General features: G+C 36.7%; 1 protein-coding gene and 1 long non-coding RNA gene across 14 annotated transcripts in view; one reads left to right on the top strand and one right to left on the bottom strand.

Annotated features, from left to right (window-relative positions):
* The window catches only part of LOC126697329 (uncharacterized), an 89913-nt gene that overhangs the window by 8735 nt on the left and 63280 nt on the right, over positions 1–17898 (top strand). For 2 of the 13 annotated variants that reach the window (XM_050394285.1, XM_050394278.1), the window contains exon 8: positions 8816–9286. The exons of 3 other annotated variants lie outside the window; for them this stretch is intronic. In XM_050394285.1, coding sequence (XP_050250242.1) covers positions 8816–8872 — 57 coding nt within the window. In that variant the 3' untranslated portion in view covers positions 8873–9286. Of the gene's footprint in view, positions 1–8359; positions 8470–8559; positions 8596–8815; positions 9287–17898 lie in introns of those variants that run through there. 8 more of the 13 variants (XM_050394291.1, XM_050394282.1, XM_050394292.1 and 5 more) reach the window with 8 other exon arrangements.
* On the bottom strand, positions 370–1962 carry LOC126697332 (uncharacterized). The gene is made up of 2 exons (XR_007646184.1): positions 1732–1962; positions 370–819 (listed from the first exon to the last, which is right to left on the bottom strand). It is a non-coding gene; the product is annotated as an uncharacterized LOC126697332 (long non-coding RNA).

Raw genomic sequence — 17898 nt, 5'->3', positions numbered from 1 at the left:
TTTCGGATGGGTCTGGACAGGCCTAACAATAATGATAAGTTGATGGTATTCCACCTTTTATCTGCAAATGATACGTTGATATTTTGTGGAAAGGACTTGGAACAACTTCAAAATCTGAGTGTATTTTGCTGTGCTTCAAAGCAATTTCTGTTTTAAAAATAAATCTGGGGAAACCACCAGAAACAAAAGCATTGGCTCCTATTCTAGGGTGCAAAGTATCCAATCTGCCTTTGAAACAATTGGGACTGCTTTTGGGTTCTAAATTTAAATATAAAAATATTTGGAATCTCATACTTGAGAAGATGGTCTTTTTAGTTTAGTGTCATAACAAGTGTAAACAAGAAGAAAACATTAATGAAGAAGACAGTCTTAGCAACAAACAGAACATAATTTTTCATTGATTTTTTTAGCAACATAATTTCTCATTGCTAATACAAGGAAGCAATCTAAAATGGAACATACAACAAGGAGGCTACACAAGATTGTAATAAACATAGATCCTTAACACTATTGACTCCGCCTTTAATAGTATCAAGATTCTCATTCAGGGGGCTGTCCTTAATTGCATTCTTCTTCTTGGAAGTTCAAATTCATTCCATGAACAAACAACAAGGGCAAGGTTCATTTGAACACCCTGCTCAGCCACAACTGTTTTGTCTTAATCTAAATAGTGATCAAGCTTGTCTCTACTTGTAGTCTCTCCCTTGTTTGGTCTTGTCTCCTTTGATTCTTGTTCATTAGATTGGCCGGTGAGTTGTAACAAAGGGTGTAATGTCTTGACATGAATCTTTAGACTCTGTGTGTTTTTCATAAAATTACCTGAATTACCAAAAAATAAAAACAAAATGAGCCACATATTGTTGAGTGGGAAAATAACAAATAATGTATTCTATGCTACTTATCCATAGAATTTGGGTTTCCAAGGACAAGAGATGAAAGGGAAAATTTCCAGAATTTTCAACCTCTGCCAGTTATCAACATATAACTCTATTGCATTACCCACAATAAACATTATAATTTACAGAGAGATCATTGCACATGCTAAAAATGCTAGTACAGCTTTTCAATGAGTTTGGTAAGATTATATGGCCAATCCTTCAACTTTGGATCCTAACCAATAGCTCCAATTAATCAATAAACCTGAGGCCAATCGTGGCTAACTATCTTGAGTCCATGTCCTAAATACTTTTAATCTAAGCTCCAAAAACGACTCACAAGAGGATAAGCTGCTCAACTAGCTAGACAAGTTTGGTAAGAGGCATGCTCATTGTCATCTCAACAATTTAAGAAATTTGGCTTCTTTACTAGCCTATTTTTTGACTGACATTAAACCAGAAAATATATTGCAGGTTTAATCCTAAAAATACACTTTCAAAGTCTTCGTGTCACAAAAATATTTCTGTCAGGCATTTTGACAAACAGCTTGTAAGCAATTTCTCAAGAAGTCAATCCTTAACCTATATCTATCAATTTGAATTTCCATATATGCCTCAACGCAGCCAAAGAATGGAAGAACTCAAATAATGAAGTTGGAAAACCAAAATAGCATGAACCAAAACAGCAAAAAATAAATAAATAAATAAAAATCGTCCCTGCTAGGATCAAACCCATATCTGTCCTTATTTCAAAATAGCGACATACCCAAACCGTGAAGATATCAAAATATAGCAACGGCTAAATCAATCAAAATATAGCAAAACCCAAAAAATTTTGAGAACAAGTACAAATCACCTAGGTCCGACGAGGTAGTGCGGCAGCGGACGGAGGTCTGGTGAGGTAGTGCGGTGGCAAACGTTATTCCGACGAGGATTGGCAGGAGACGCAGGAGCCGAAGAGGTATTGACTATTGAGATTTTAGAAACAGGTTTTGTTTATTTGCTTCTAGAGATGTTATTAGGGGTTTTAGGATTTATTGATTTTACAATTATTTTAAGTAAAAGTTTGATGTGGTATGTTTTTATTGGTTTGTGTAAACTAAAAGTTTTACTCCCTATTTTTATTGAATTTAGTCTCACTTTAAAAACTCCACAAGAAGACTCAGGAATTAGCCATAGGTAAAATCCTTGCCGAAATTAATATTTAATAAAAATAAACCAATTCCTAAATAGTATATAATATTTAATTTGAACTCTCCAACACACACTATATATAAATGCTACAACTTCTCAAACTTCAGCACATTCATCTCAAACTGAGGTTAATTTGATGTATTATATGCATAATTTAATAAATAATACTAACTAAAAGTCTAAAACTAAGGTTAATTTCATATAGAAAATTGAATATTATAATTTAAAAATAAATTTAACAAAAAGAAAAAATATATATTATTTTTTAAAAAGAAAATTAATTTATCTTGAATATATGACGATACATAGTTAATTACATTTATAATCTAATTTGTAATCTATGATATTTGTGGGGGGATTTGGTCCTCGCCCTCAAGCTATTTGTCCGCTTTGGATCCGAGGACCTCACAGCTTTGTCCTCTAGGCAACGTGGGAGTCATACTTATGCACTTTGTGCTTTTGCAACTTCCGTCCCACATCGCTTAAAGAAGCGCCCCCCTTATGCCTTACAAGCTTGAGCTCAAGGCATAAGGGGGGGCTAGTGGTACCCTTATACCCTTATGCCTTAAGCTCAAGCTTGTAAGGCTCAAGCTAGTGGTACCCTTATGCCTTATGCCTTGGTCACCAATAGAAGAATAAGCACATAGTGTGTTGACACCCTATGCTTTCAAAATTTTTCAAGAGGAATTTGGAAGAGCCACACAATATTCAGTGCTTCAAGAAAATGGTATTGAATTTGTGTTGCAATATTATGAAGAAAAAGCTAGTCAAAAGCACTTGGTCTTATGGGATGGTGAGATGACTAGTTGTAGTTGCAAGAATTTTGAATTTTGGGGTATACTTTGTCGTCACACACTTAGTGTGTTCATTCACAAAGATTGTTACCAAATTCCATCTTTGTATCTTCCACCACGTTGGTGTCGCGAAACATCATTAGGTGGAAAAGAATTGATAGTGTTGAGTGATAAAAATTTAGTGGACAAGGAAAATATGGTTGATGCTAATGCTAATGATGCTATTGATGGAGATTGTTTTGTTCATTGTCCTCCGCTCTCAAAGACGAAAGGTCGCCCAAAGCAAAAAAGAATGAAAGGTGGAAAAGAATTGGGAAAGTAAAAGAGAACTTATGGGTTTTGTAAGCATGTTGGCCATAACATCTCTACATGTTTGGAGAAGGAGAAGGAGAAGGAAAACTCAACTTCCTCAAATGGTGCAAAGAAAATGAAAAATTGTACTTCAATAGATATGGGATTGAACCCAATATTTTATTTGAAATGTTAGGTCTTTTGCTTAAAAAATCACCAATATGATGTTTGTCAACTTTTTATTTTTGTTGGTGTTATATTATCATTTTTGACGATATTATGCCAATGAATATCATGCATTCTTGAAAAAATAGAAATTTTTTCCATAGAAATAATAGTTTTTCACTAAAATTGAAATCTAATGTCCCATATCATATCATGTATCATGACGCTTTTTCAATCCAAAGCAAACCGGTCTTCTTACCACATTTGAAACACAAAATAGTGAGATAATATTTTTAAACTTAAAATAATTTTAAAAATTACTATTTATGTTTTATTGTCTTAGGACACTAAATCTCTACACCTCTAACCCACTACTGATCAATAAAATATTTTTTTTTCTTTCATTTTGGATTTTATTATTTTTACTATTTAAATAAAATATATGTCAACTCCATGTAAGACCCTAAATCTATGGGGAAATATAACGGGGCACCAACACAACCCCACTAATTCACCCGGGTTTGTCCCAACAAAAAGTTGGTGGACTAAGGGTGGAGCCTCTCACATACTTACTGTGATAAGGCTAGTGGTATAGGACCAGGAAAAAAAAATGCAATGACTTAAGCTCGTGCCATCACATATACAAATAGAAATTGTAGACTCAAAAGGAATTGGTCAATGTTGCAAGAAACAAGATTTTATTTTCTTGATACTTTATTGACCTCATATCATCTTGAAAGGTTACAAGCATAGAGGTTATAAGAAGAAAATGTAGTGCGAATGTGTATTTGTCAAAATTCACACTCAATAAAAACTTGAAATTTAAAGATTTTATTAATGTGATCTTTATTTTTCCTAGAGTTTTAAAATTTTGATTTTACCTCTTGAAGATGTATATTGTTTACATTTTTTTTTTTGAGCAAAAACGATAGTCTTTATTAATTAAGAAGCAAAACATACAATGGGGAAGAGAACGAGGGACATATGACCCCCAATTTCTCTTTTGCATCACTAGCAAACTAATGAAAATATAATTGTATGAGTAAGATATTTCCTAAAAATAAATGTTAAGTTTCGTTCTAATGTTATAACTTACCATCAAACTAATAAATATGTTTAGTTATTACATTACAACACACTTATTACTACTTTACTAGTAATAAAGATTACAATTTCTGTCGTAATCCTTATTCAGTGTATCAAACATACCCTAAGTGTCACAAAATAATGTTACATATGTTTAGTTTGTCCAATAAAATAATGTCACGTGACAGACTAAAAATGACGTGAATCATAGACACAATTGATACTTATAATAAGTTTCACAATAAATTTAGTTTTTCACAAATACTTATGATAAATTTCATTATAGTTAAAACAATTAAATACTTAAATAATTTCACAAATACTTATAAAAAGTTGCATTGTTACTATTATTTATTCATTAAACTTATATAATTGTTTGTAGCAAGCAGCCAAAGAGTGAGTTTAGCAAAAAACAAAAGCAGCCAAGGAGTCAAAAAAAAAAAAAAAAGTTATTCACTGTAAGCCTTTACGAAAAAAAAAAAAAAAAAAAAGTTGTGTGGCTCTTTTTTTACCACGTATCCACGTGAGGACAACATTACTTTTCAGAAATTGTTGTGTAAGGGAACTTGTTTCAGCCAAGGTAAAGCTTGTTTCAGAAAGTCTTGTTTCAGCCAAGGTAGAACATGGTCTTCAAGTGGTAAATGTTTCTGAAATTTGTATGAGGTGTAATTTTTGTAAGAGGATTTTTTTTAATGAGAATTTTTGTAAGAAGTTGTTTGCTGGTAGAGTATTGTTTGCGGTTAGCTTGTTAAAGGTGTAACTTGTGTTTCAACTTTCAAGGAGGAGGGCGAGGAGAAATGAGTGAAGGGTAATTTAGTCTTTTTCAAAAAAAATATAATTTGTCAGATGTTTTGCTCTTGTTCCCATAAAAGTCTTTACTGCCCTGTGAAAAAGCAAAACAAAATCAATAAAATATTTCCTTATATGTACGGTAACCGAACCCTACTATAAAATAATGCCAATGGTTAGTTTGCTATTCACGCTTGCCGTACTCGGTGACAGAAAAACGAAATCAGAAGAAAGAAAAGAAAGAAGAGACGTACGAGAGAGAAAGCTCAAGACATAGATGAATACCGAAAAGTGGAACAGTATTAAAAAGCTAAAGCGGGTTGCGACCCTTAAAAAATGGTTGAGAAGAGCACAGTCACGTCCGGCCACTGATGCTGCGCGCTCTATCGTCATCGGCAGGGCGAGAACCGAGTTGAACAAGATTGCTCGTTATTTTTCGAGAAGGAACCAAGTAACAGTCTCTTCCCGGAAGGAGGTTAAGGCTCTCATCTTCTTACTTGACGAGTACGGATGGAGTGGACGGGTAGAAATTATTGCATCGGCGAAGAAGTACGACGGAATCAGAAAAAAGGCAAATCAATATTGCATCGAGTTGCTCGATTAATGGTAATAATCGTCCACCACCTTTTTTTTGGGATTTGTATTTTTTGTTTTTTTTTTTTGAGGTACTGTGAAAGTGAGAAGGTGAAGAAGATGGTGGCGCCGGCTCTGCAAGCTTTATGTGGTTCTTTTTCTTTTTTTTTAGGGTTCATATGTTTCAATGAACGAGATAGAATGAGTAGGTAATGGGGTTTGGTTGGTTTTTTGAGGAACATTTGTGATAGGTTGGTTTTTTGAGGAACATTTGTGTTTGTTTGGTTTTACTCGGTTGATTTGTTATAATTATAATGTCTAGCCTCTCTTTCTCTTTCTTACTTCCCTCTTTTTGAGTCGGTTTGTATGGGGTTTTTGAGGTGGAGGTGCGGTGGTGGGTCTGGTGTTTGGTGGAAGAGAGGGTTTTGTTAGGGTTTGGGGTTTGAAAAGTACGAAGTGCGTTGTTGCTGGGTTTGTGGTGTGGGTTGTGGGGTGGCGCGGTGGTGGCGGGTTATGGGTTTTGGTGGTTGTGCGGTGGTGGGCCTGGTGTTTGTTTGGTGTGGTGCTGTGGAGGAGAGGGTTTTGTTTGGGTTTTGGGTTCGAAAAGTATGGAGACACAGTCACAGTTCGATGGTCAGAGTACACGTGGCTTGATCTGGTTTGGCAACAGTAAAACGTCGAGTTTCTCTCTGCGTTGTTGCTGGGTTTGTGGTGTGGGTTGTGGGGTGGCGCGGTGGTGGCGGGTTATGGGTTTTGGTGGTTGTGCGGTGGTGGGCCTGGTGTTTGTTTAGTGTGGTGCTTTGGAGGAGAGGGTTTTGTTTGGGTTTTGGGTTCGAAAAGTATGGAGACACAGTCACAGTTCGATGGTCAGAATACACGTGGCTTGATCTGGTTTGGCAACAGTAAAACGTCGAGTTTCTCTCTCATTGCTACTTTACTTATCAGCACTAATTCTTTACCTCCCCTAAAAATTAGCGGAACAGAACTATTTCTGTACACGTACTGTAAAGTAAAATAGCAATGATACTTAAGCCAAATTTTTTTTTTTAAGAAGCCAATTTTAATGGATGATGAAAATTTCATATTAATATTGGCTTGGAACTCATGTAAGAGACCCCCTCCTTCATCCAACACCAGATGGATTTAGATGCATCTGTTTAAGCATTTTAATGAAAAATTGATTAAACTTATTTAAAAATAAAACTTAATTTATAATCAGAAAGAATTTAATTAATTATTTTTTCTGCTTTATGTAGTTATAAAAGAAATCGATTGAATTAGAGTTTATTGGGAGCTTTAATACGTAATTATAAGGTTATGAATTGGTTGCTTTGCGTCATCGTCTTGAGTTGGTGCAGATTCTACATCTCCAAATCAAGAAGCATGGAGCCATGCAATTAATTGATGTGAGTCATCATAAAAGGCCTAATTCTTTTACACTGCTTTACCCATCAGCCCTTTAAGCTATTACCCATGGCAGAAATCAAGAACCATATCACCCATACACCACCCACACAAAACCACCACAAGCCACCCCAATCTACCACCTACTGATCCAATCGAAAAAACCTACAATGACTGTATGGCAAGACTGATGAGAGAGATTCCAAAAAAGAGGAAGGAAAGAGAGGAGAAATGGTTGGGACGTTGGCAAAAGCCATCAGCCGCAATGGCCACGATGAGATGCAAATGATAGAGATGAGATGACCAAGGAAAAATGGCCCATCTTCAAATTTGGAAAGAGCTGTTTCAATGTAATCGTCTAATAGAATGCAGCACCTAATGCAATTCACCTATATAATATTGTATATGTTATTCGGAAATAAATGTTCGTTTATCAAGAAGGTTTGAGATCCGTTGTAATAATTAGAGTTATTGCATCATGTAATAGTACATCAACGGTTGAGATTAAAAATTGCAAAAGACACTTTTAATCTCAATCCGTACTTATTTTACCATGCATTTTTCTAAAAATGCCATTCAGTCTGTGCATTGATATTTTTCACTATCACGCAGTTTCAACAACTTAGCTGTTTACTGTTTAGTTTGTGCACCATTGTTGAAATGGACAGTCAGGATTTTCATACGAACCATACTATTTTTATGTTATGGCTTCAAGATATGAGTCTTATCTATTGATTCACTTTTCCATTTTTCTTTAGTTTCATATACCCCCTTAACGCATATATGCTCTTTCCTTAGAAAACCCACTCTCTTATACTCTAGGTTGTGTCTAACTTTTTGGATCACCATTTACTGCTATCAGCATGGACAGCGTTTCCTTAGAAAACCCAGTCTCTTATACTCTAGGTTGTGTCTAACTTGTGGATCACCACCACTTACTGCTTTCAGCATGGAAAAAGTTATTAATTTGTGTCATAATGTCAGGAAACTTTAAATCTGCCAATTACGTTTTTCACCAGTTTGATACCTTATGGTTTCCCATCTCAATTACAATGTGATGAAGGCTGTTTTTTTTTTTCTGGAATTTAATCTTGTGGCAAAAGCTGTACCCAAAAGTAATAGTAGATTGCAAGAAAGTTCTTGGTACCATTGCTGAAATCATTTTATTAATGTACTGTTGTATTACAGATAGCTTGAGACTTTTGCAACATGTGGAGACAATATTAGTTCCAAGTTCTTGGGAATCAATTATTTCGAAAACTCGGGAGGAGATATCATGGGAAGAGAAGCAATTCAAGGTGTGAATTTCTAAGAGTTTACTAGATTCAGAGCTTTGAGCTGCTATAAGTTGCTGATTTTTTCATGATTGTTTTATTTTGAATTAAAAGCAGGATGGTCCCGGGATGATCACCGCATTAATTCAGGTGAGCATGTATATTCTGCATTACTTGCACTGTCCATAAAAATGTATTTATATATGCAACTGTTGAATGTACAACAGTACAGGGATAGATAAGTAAGAAAACCCTTCTGGAAAGTGAAACTGTGGATCATCATTTAAGGCTCTATATGCCCTTGTTTTCTTATTCTTTTCAAAAAAACATGGAAAGAATGAAAATGATCCTTCTTCTTCTTCTGGTACAGAAAGAGATCATGGAGAGAGCAATTCTAGAAGGTTTTCCGTTATGTGATGCTGTATGAAAGGTGGAGCCTTATCGTTTACCTTTTGATATTCTCAAGCACACATTGGACCACCTTGCTAGGAAGGACTGAGTGACTTAATTGCCACTGTCTACACTTTGATATTCTCAAGCACACATTGGACCACATTGCTAGGAAGGAGTGAGTGACTTGATTGCCACTGTCTACACGAGTATTTAAATTTCAAGTCTATGAAGGGTCTAGTGCTCTTTTCAGCTCCAACCTCACTAAACATGTGAGAGTCCTGCTTCTTTGTCTGTGCGCTGGGACTGGTTGTGATGGACCAGGGATTTTTACATTTGCCATTAGTTGTCCATGGTTAATATTTGAACGTCTGGTGAGAGTACTTTGATGTATGTTATGAATTTTCTCTGTATACTTCCAACATGATAATGAAATATGTGTTTTTTTTAACTTAACGCCCCTCTTTGTGAGAGGCCCGCTCTATAGAAAGAAACACTTTCTCGTAGCTCATGCATTTTATACGCTAGTCCAACGCTAATGCCACCACTTCTTAAATTTTGTTATGTGGAGGAGCTCTAAAATATCTTGCACTTTGTGAATCAAATGAAACCACATAAAGCTTGAGAAAATTGATAGGAATGTGAATGAGTCTGCGTGGCTTGCTAATGTTAAAGGATTCTAGCTTGAGCAATGCCAAAGATATAACAAAATCTCACAACATCTTTAAACTAGTATGCCAACTCGCACATGGGTCCATCACAATCGGAGTTAGGACTTACAATTACGGGGTTGGGTTTGTTGTTGGCAATGTGCAGTAGCTCCGACCTTTGGTTCTACTACTACTTAACTATTTGAGGGATTTTTTTTTGAGGGATTTTTTTTTTTTGGGTGTGTGTGACTTTGATGTTGGGTATGGAAGAATAATTTTATTTAAAATTTTTAAAGATCCGGGCTTTTGTGTTGGGTAAAATTGGTTAATTGGGCTTATTTTGTTTTAGATTTACTATTGGTAATTTTTGTTGTTGTGCTAATTTTTTGAGCTTGTATATTTTGTTTTAGATTTTAGATCTATTGACTTTTTATGATCTTTACTAGGAGGAATGCTAGAGCTACAAACTTTTTTACAAATTATTGATGTAGTGAGTGGTTATTAGTAGGTCAAAAAGTGGTGTAAGTGGTGGGCTAAGTGCGAACCAATATGAATTTTCTACATCAATAGTTTGTAAAAATATTGTAAAAAAGTTTGTGTCAATAGCATTACTCTTAAAATAATTAATGATATTATTAAAGGAGGGCAAAGTATAATTTTAGAGAACAAAATTGCTAAAATTAGTACCCGAATATATACTAATATTAAAAAAAAAAATTGTGGGGGGGGGCGGGGGGGCCATTGCCCCCCAAGTCAAAGCGTGCCTCCGTCCCTAATCACAATCTTCTATTTAAATTTTTTAGTATGCTATTTTTGAGAATGTTGTGAGTTTTTGTTGTTTCCATGGCAATACTCTTCTGGCTTAGCGGCCTTGACTTACATATTAGTGGTTGTAGACTTGTAGTGTCAACCCTTCCCAAATGTTAGTGGGAGGGGTTGTAGACTTGTCCTAGAATTGTTCTAGATATTCGATTCCAGTGAGATGTCTCATTCAACAATGCTCTCTCTCTCTCTCTCTAAAGCAATCAAACTGAGAATAACGAAGTGAGAATATCCATAACTATTTGATTAACACAATCTTTAAAAGCAATCAAACTGAGAATATATTCTCGTGCAACTACAAATATATTTTTTTTTTATCAAATGATACATGATGAGGCCAAAAATCGTCAGCGAGCCGCACGGTCCTCACGTGCTCTTAACAGAACCTGTGAAACGAAAACACAGAAGACCTTACAGAAAGTATCAGTGTGATACCGGTCAAATACCCTCCAAAGGTTAAGTTAGAGAGAGAGAATTTTTATAACTCTAGAGTGCCAGAGTTAAGGAATTATGAGTACCTTGATTTATGAGGGTTTTGGGATTTTTATAGTAGTGTAGAGCTGACATCTATTCTTTGGTGAAGAAGATATTTCCTTGTAGAGAGGATTCTCATTAATACTCATATTTTATGGGATCCTTTCCTTATAGGGACTCCTCTGATTAAGGTTGGGTGTAGAATGCAAAATATTTCCATATTGGGATTCTTGAAGACCACTCATGCTGCATAAGTGCCTCATGACTTCAACAAACCGTCTTCCTTGGACCCGTCTACTTTAAGGAGTCCATCCATCGCCTTGCCTCTCCGTCCAGGTCATGAACCTATCTACTAGTTCGTTGGTTGGTAGAGTTCCTAGGCCGTCTCTTTTGATGACTTTGTTACTTATGATTGTCTCCGTTCATTGGATCTATCTGCTTTGGGATTTATCCCTATCAGTTGCCCCCTTACTCCATGGGTCCGTCGCTCAGTATTCTAGACGGACACATGGGGTGACGATTTCACCCAGTTCTAGGGAATTATGTTTTGATTGACAGGCTTGTTGAGAGTTAAAAATGTTAAAGGGACACGTGGCACGATTTTAGTGGTGGGTTACTCGGATCAAAGCGTCGCTTCGTCTCCCGCACAGTTTCTTCTATATATATGTTGCTTTCTTCCCTCATTTCCAACTTTTGATGCTAATTCCTAGTGTTAGAGCTCAACTGTCGCCCACAAGAATCTGTCAATCTGTCATCTCAGGGCACCCATTCATCGTGCTCCCGTCTTCTTATTCGTACCATATACTTGTAAGTGCTCCCATCCTATATACTTTTGCTTTTTCTTTCATTCAAGACTTATGTGACCGTCGCGTATATAGACCTATAGAGTCTTAGGAGTTTATCTGTCACTTGTAGGTGTAATAGATGTCTAGTGAAGCATTGAGTGAACAGTCGTGTGTCTGCAAAGGAGCAGGCTACGATGAAGTGTACCCGTCAAGTCAAAAGGAACCCGACACCTCATACCTTGAAAGGGATCCATCTGTCAACTCACCTTCAGAGAAGGAAGATGAGGACTCGGATGAGGTCGAGTCAGAGAGTGATATGGACGAAGTTTTAGACAACAAGGAGAGCAACGAGTCCCCGCTCCGAACTGTTGTTGGCCCTGACAGCCTTAGGAACTTCGTCCTCCCTTTAATATGGACGATTAATGATTTTAGTTCGACTGTTCAAAGAAAACACTTCAACACCTTACGGGATGGGTATCAAATTCCTGTTGATATCCCCATTTGTCTGTCATACAAGTTAAAAAAGTGCTACTATCGTGATGCCCCTGATGTCGGGATGTTTGAAAAGATGTTCAAGGCTAGGTTTAGGCTGCCTTTGAGTGCGCTCCACTGTCACCTGGCCCAATACCGTCACCCAAATTCCTCCAAATGCCTGGAGAATCTTCCTTAGTGCAGAGGTGTTATATGGGGTATTAAGTAAGAGGAGCCATCACTAAACCATGGAGGAGTTCTTCCACTGTTATCGCCCATCGGAGATAATTAAGTCAAGGGGCATATATAGTTTCCTACCAAGGAAACCATCGCTAAGGTTGGTGTATGAGACCCCCGACTTCAACCAAAATTGGAAGAATCGATATTTCTTCGTCCATGGAGACAACTAGGTGTGTCACCCTGATGAACGGTAGGATATGCCCGTTCTTGATGGAACCTAGGGTATATTGCCCTCGTCTCGTAGGTGTCTGTTTACTTAGTTTGTTTGTCACTTACACATAATTATTGTTGCCTAATTGGTTGCAGCCCAGGTTCGTCCATAGGTTACCCTCGAGTAGTGGAATTTTTTGGAGAAAATCTTCCATATCCCACTTGAAGAGAGGGCTTGGAAACAGCTCGTCACCCTAGACACCATCCACTAGTATTGTGAAGGTCCCGAGCCTTCAGACGTAGCCCGTCGCTACGATAAGACTGCCAATAAGCGTAAGTCCGTCATTTGTCTTTACTACTGTTTATTCTTTGTTCTTTTTGAATGATTCTTGTCTAACTCTCCCTTCCCTTTCCCTTTGGCGCAAAAATGGATGACAGTAAAAGGAGAGCCCTAATTCGTAAACAAGCTGCTGAACATGCAAAGAAGCGAAAGCTAAGCCTTTCACAAAGTTGAAACTTACGGATAAAAGCAACTATCCACCCAAGAAGCTCAAAGAGGTAGCTGCGTCAGACGCCTGCAGCTACCCAAGTGCCCCCTCCTCTCCATCACGGTGTTGGTAAGGGCTTCATGACGGCCAAAGGTCCCGTCCTTGAGAAGCACCCTCCTCTTCTTCGTGAGGATCCAAAACATGCTGTAAGGTTTCTGTTGTCCATCATCAAGGATGACGACTATGAAGACCTGGGTAGTCATGCCACGGAGGCCATGGGGGAGTCAGGTCTCTTTAGCTTGGCTCAGGTGCATCCTTCTCGAGAGAAATTTTTGCACTGGTACTGTTCTTAATTCTAAACATCTCTTAAATTTTTCCAAGGGGTACTGATGATGAAGTGTCTGATGGACCGTTGCTTGGCCCGAGAGAAATGGGTCTACCGTTTGAAGGAGAAGGCTGAGGCTACCAAGACGGAGCTAAATGAGCTTAAGGCTTGGAAAGAAGTACAAGTCAAAAAGCTGACCATGACCAAGAAAGCCTTGGAAGAGTCTGAGAGCCATGCTGATAAGCTGAGAAAAGTGCTCTAGGACAAAGAGGGGGAGATCTCCACACTAAGGGGGCAAGTCTGTTAGGCTAAAAAAGACAGTAAGACAGAGTTTCGCAACTCTGACGGCTTTCTTACCAAACTCAGCAACTGCTATGCCAACGGCTTTGTGAAGTGCCTCCGTTAGGTTAAGGCTCTCTACCCCGACCTGGACATGTCCCAAAGTTTCACAACTCTGGACGTGTTGCATTTTAACAATGTTTCATGTATTATAGATGTGTGCTATCTATGTTGAATTCATGTGTGCTGGTATGATTGGATTGGGCTAAGCCTATGATGCTTTTACTATTGCATATCACATGTTCATGCGTTTTTCATGCCTATGTACCTTCAATTTCTCTATATTTTCATATATTGATCTGTGTTGGGGCTTTTCTGCTTGTCTCCCTCTCTCTCTCTCTCTCTCTCTCTCTCTCTCTCTCTCTCTCTCTCTCTCTCTCTCTCTCTCTCTCTCTCTCTCTCTCTCCGTGTTAGCTTGCTCTATGACATCTAAGCGTAAATCTACTCCATCCTGAAACCCTCTTTGTTCCGAGGCATCCTCTTCTGATTCTACTCCATCTTACGTTCGGTTCCATAATGAGAAGGCCAAGTCGGACTTCTTGGAGAATTTCTCACGATGAGGCATTCATTTGGAATGCCACGTTGTTCTATTGGACTTTTCCAATACTGACCTTCCCACTGTCATCTACAGTAGGGGTTGGGAGTTACTGTGTGACGTCCTGGTCACTTGTCCCTCCGTGATCATACAAGAGTTTTACTCCAATATGCACGGATTTGACTACTCTGTACCTCTCTTTATCACTCACGTTCAAGGTACGCGCTTCGTAGTCACTTCGGATATTGTATCCGAGGTGTTACATGTACCTAGGGTAGCGCATCCTGACTACCCTGGCTGTGATTGTCTTAAGACTGTGTCTAAAGACGAACTCATGTCTCAATTCTGTGGGACAACATCTTCTTGGGGTGGTCTTCAAAGCACCCCTTGCTCGGCCTTTGCTAAAGGTCCGAGGTTCCTAAATATGGTGATGACATTTGCCTTTCATCCCTTGTCTCACTATAATTCTATTATTGAGTCTCGTGCTCGATTTTTGTTATCCTTACTTGAGGGACTTACTATTGATTTTCCCTCTCATTTCAGTCTTCCTTATACATGTCTACAAGAAAGTTTGTGCAAAACACCTAACCCCTTAAAAGAAAATTTGCAGCTTAATAGCGTAAATTTTCTACAGTAACAACGTTTAGTATATCGAGAATAAATCCAAAGTTTTCTTCGTTTGCATCGTTAAAACTCTTGAATAATTAAATAGTTTTACTACCGGCCAAAATACCCACATAAAAAAAAAAATGCTCTAATTCCAAATAAAGCTTAGATTTGACAAGAAATAGATTCGTAGGCTCTTATCTCAAGTGTGCCGTCGATCTTTCTCTACTTGAACAAACTTAGAAGTCCTCCTTCAAAAAATATCTATCATTATACATTAAGTTAGCCTATATATAGCTAGGGTTTCAACCTAGTTTTCTAAAATCTCCCTCAGTAATATTAATTATAAAATTGGCCCCACAAGAGATTTACTTAAATACCCCTCCTTTTATTTTTATTTTTTATTTTTTGGGGTATTACAGCTGTACTTCTCTTTTATCAAGTTGTGCTCATAAATTTTCTTTCGGGATACATGTCTTGTTAGAAAATACCTCTATATATTTTAATTAATTATATTATATATACGCTTGACTTGTTACATAGATCCTATCAAACGTGTACAATTGAATTGGGAAAAGCGTTACAAAATCATAGGAGGTATTGCTTGAGGGCTTCTCTACCTTCATGAAGATTCACAACTTTGGATTATTCACCATGATCTTAAAGCAAGCAACATACTTTTAGACAAAGAAATGAATGCCAAGAATTCAGATTTTGGCATGGTAAAATTGTTTTTTCTAGATCAAACTCAATTGAATACAAGTAGAATTGTGGGGACCTAATAAGTATCTTAAGAGCTAAGAACTAATGTTTATTTTGTTTCATGGAAATAACATCAAACTAATATTATTAATGCTACCATGCAATGGATACATGGCTTTAGAATATGCAACGCATGGCTAGTTTTTAGCGAAGTTCAATGTCATTAGTTTCGGCGAGTTAGTGTTGGAAATAGTGAGTGGAAATAGTGTTGAAGTTGATGAAAATGATATATGATTCTCTAAGTGAAAAGTGATGGTCATATCATGACTGATAAGCTATAATTATTTTTTTAGAGAGTTTCAACCTATGGCGTTTGCTCTTGATGATGCTCTTTATCGTCAGACCAAGACACTAATCGGTTTTTGGCATGGGTGAGGATTGAACCGCGGATTTCTTTATTATTAGAGACTTTACCAGTTGAGCTAACTGGAACCCACAAGTTATTTTTGAGAATGAGTAAAGGAATAATGCATTATTGCATAAATTAATACACACACACACACACACACACACATTTTTAAAAGGGTTTGGCTTGCTTCTAGTACTTTTTTAACTGGACATCTCATTTTGTTTTAAATATATTATGACAAGTGATAGTAAGTTTTAATTTTCACATTTTATTTAGTTAGTGGGTGATATAGTAGTTTTTCATTAAAACAAAATGAGATTCTAGTTTAAAAAATATTAGAGATAAGCCAAACCTTTTTTTATAATAATGATGGAAAGAAAATGATGACATGACTGCTAATTTGGCTCAACAAAATCGTAAAAATAATAAATGTTACACTTTAACATTTATTTATATATATATATATATATATATTTATATTTATAGATTAGCACATATACCAAATTATGGAAAACAAAACACTAAAGAATAGAGCTCTATCATCAAGGCCTTCATCTTAAGAATTTTTTGGACCTAGACCCTAGCTCATTATTAAATTTTAGAGATGTGTAAATCTTATGTTTAATAAGATGTTTGTAAGGCCAAGAATCTTGTAACTCAATTGGTATTTCCTAGTGTTTCTAATGGAGAAGTCTAGGCTTTAAAATCCTCCACCTCTAACTATTGAATTATCCACACAAAAAAAAAAAAAAAAAAATCAAATCAAATGTTTTTAATGATATCTTTCTTTAAAGTAAAGGATAGCTCTTCCCTGAACAAGGTGTAACTATTCAGTGTTTCGGGAGCACAATAAATGCGTACTTCCCCTCTCACAAGTTTAAAATCATGACTTCAAGTCATAATTTATGTGCAAAAGTAGTGTGTGTATACAATTTGTGTAATAGATATTACTATTTTTTATTTGTTTAATAAAAAATTCAAATATTTTTTGAATGTTGTGTCTACACCAGCACTAAATTCACCTTAATACACTTGTTACTTTTTCATTGAAAAGGGGGACATTACAACTATTGAATACTTAATAATGGAAAATTAAAATCTATCATTTTGTTGTTTCATTATTATTTTTTGTTATATTTTTTTAGCCCTTACCATTGCTATAACACAATCAGATTCAACCATCATTATTTTATATTATTGATTTTATTATTTTTCTTATTGTTATACATTTATCGTAAGTGTATCGAATGGGTTCTCATGAGTGTGCTCTCATCAGAGTTATCATCGTTTGGAGGAGTTGGACAATCCTTGCGGTGGATCGCCTATGTCAAGTGTCTTAGGGAACCTATTGGACTGTTCTTATTTGTGCTGGACGAGAAGGTTGCTTGCCGGAAGAGTCTTAGTCGTTAAGTAGAGAGGTCATCCCTGTCAGTCTCTTTTTAGGAGAGCCTCATTTGGAAGAGTCATCTTTGGAAAAGTCTCTCCTCTAGAAGAGCTAAAATTTGTTATATAATGTCACTTGGGAGAGTTTTCCTTTTTAGATAGATTAGGAATTTCCTACGTATCAAAGTACTTGCAATGAAGTGCTGATTTAGCTCTAATCTATATATAAAATAATAGGTAAAGCAAAGAGAAATTCAAATTGCAATTCTAATTAGAATTCTAATTTTGTGCCATTTGTCTCTGCCACCTGTATTCAATTACTCCATAATCTGTGAGCCACGTGGGAACCGCAAAATAATATTAATCTAGGTGTCACTAATTAACTCATAAATTCCATATGGATTTACCTTGAAAGAATCTGTAATTTAAGACTCTTTCTCTTCTTTCTCGGCTCTTTGCCTCCTCCCCTTCTTATTTGCACGACTCTTCCTTTCTCCAATTCTTCATGTCCCGGTTTAGTTGCCTCTATCTCTAAAAAATCAAAGAGCCACAACTATTAAATGAAAGAAAGAGGTCTTTGTCCTTGGAACAAGACCCAAACTCCCATTGGAGCCGTTCTCTTTCTCGGCAACAGTATTAACCCAGACCCAGAGCGACGAGTCCGTACAAAAAGGTTGCTCTTTC

The sequence above is a fragment of the Quercus robur genome, chromosome 8 (genome assembly GCF_932294415.1).
Source record: "Quercus robur chromosome 8, dhQueRobu3.1, whole genome shotgun sequence".
Lineage (NCBI taxonomy): Eukaryota > Viridiplantae > Streptophyta > Magnoliopsida > Fagales > Fagaceae > Quercus > Quercus robur.
The sequence above is the reverse complement of the archived record's forward strand: the minus strand, read 5'-3'. Positions and strand labels throughout refer to the sequence as shown.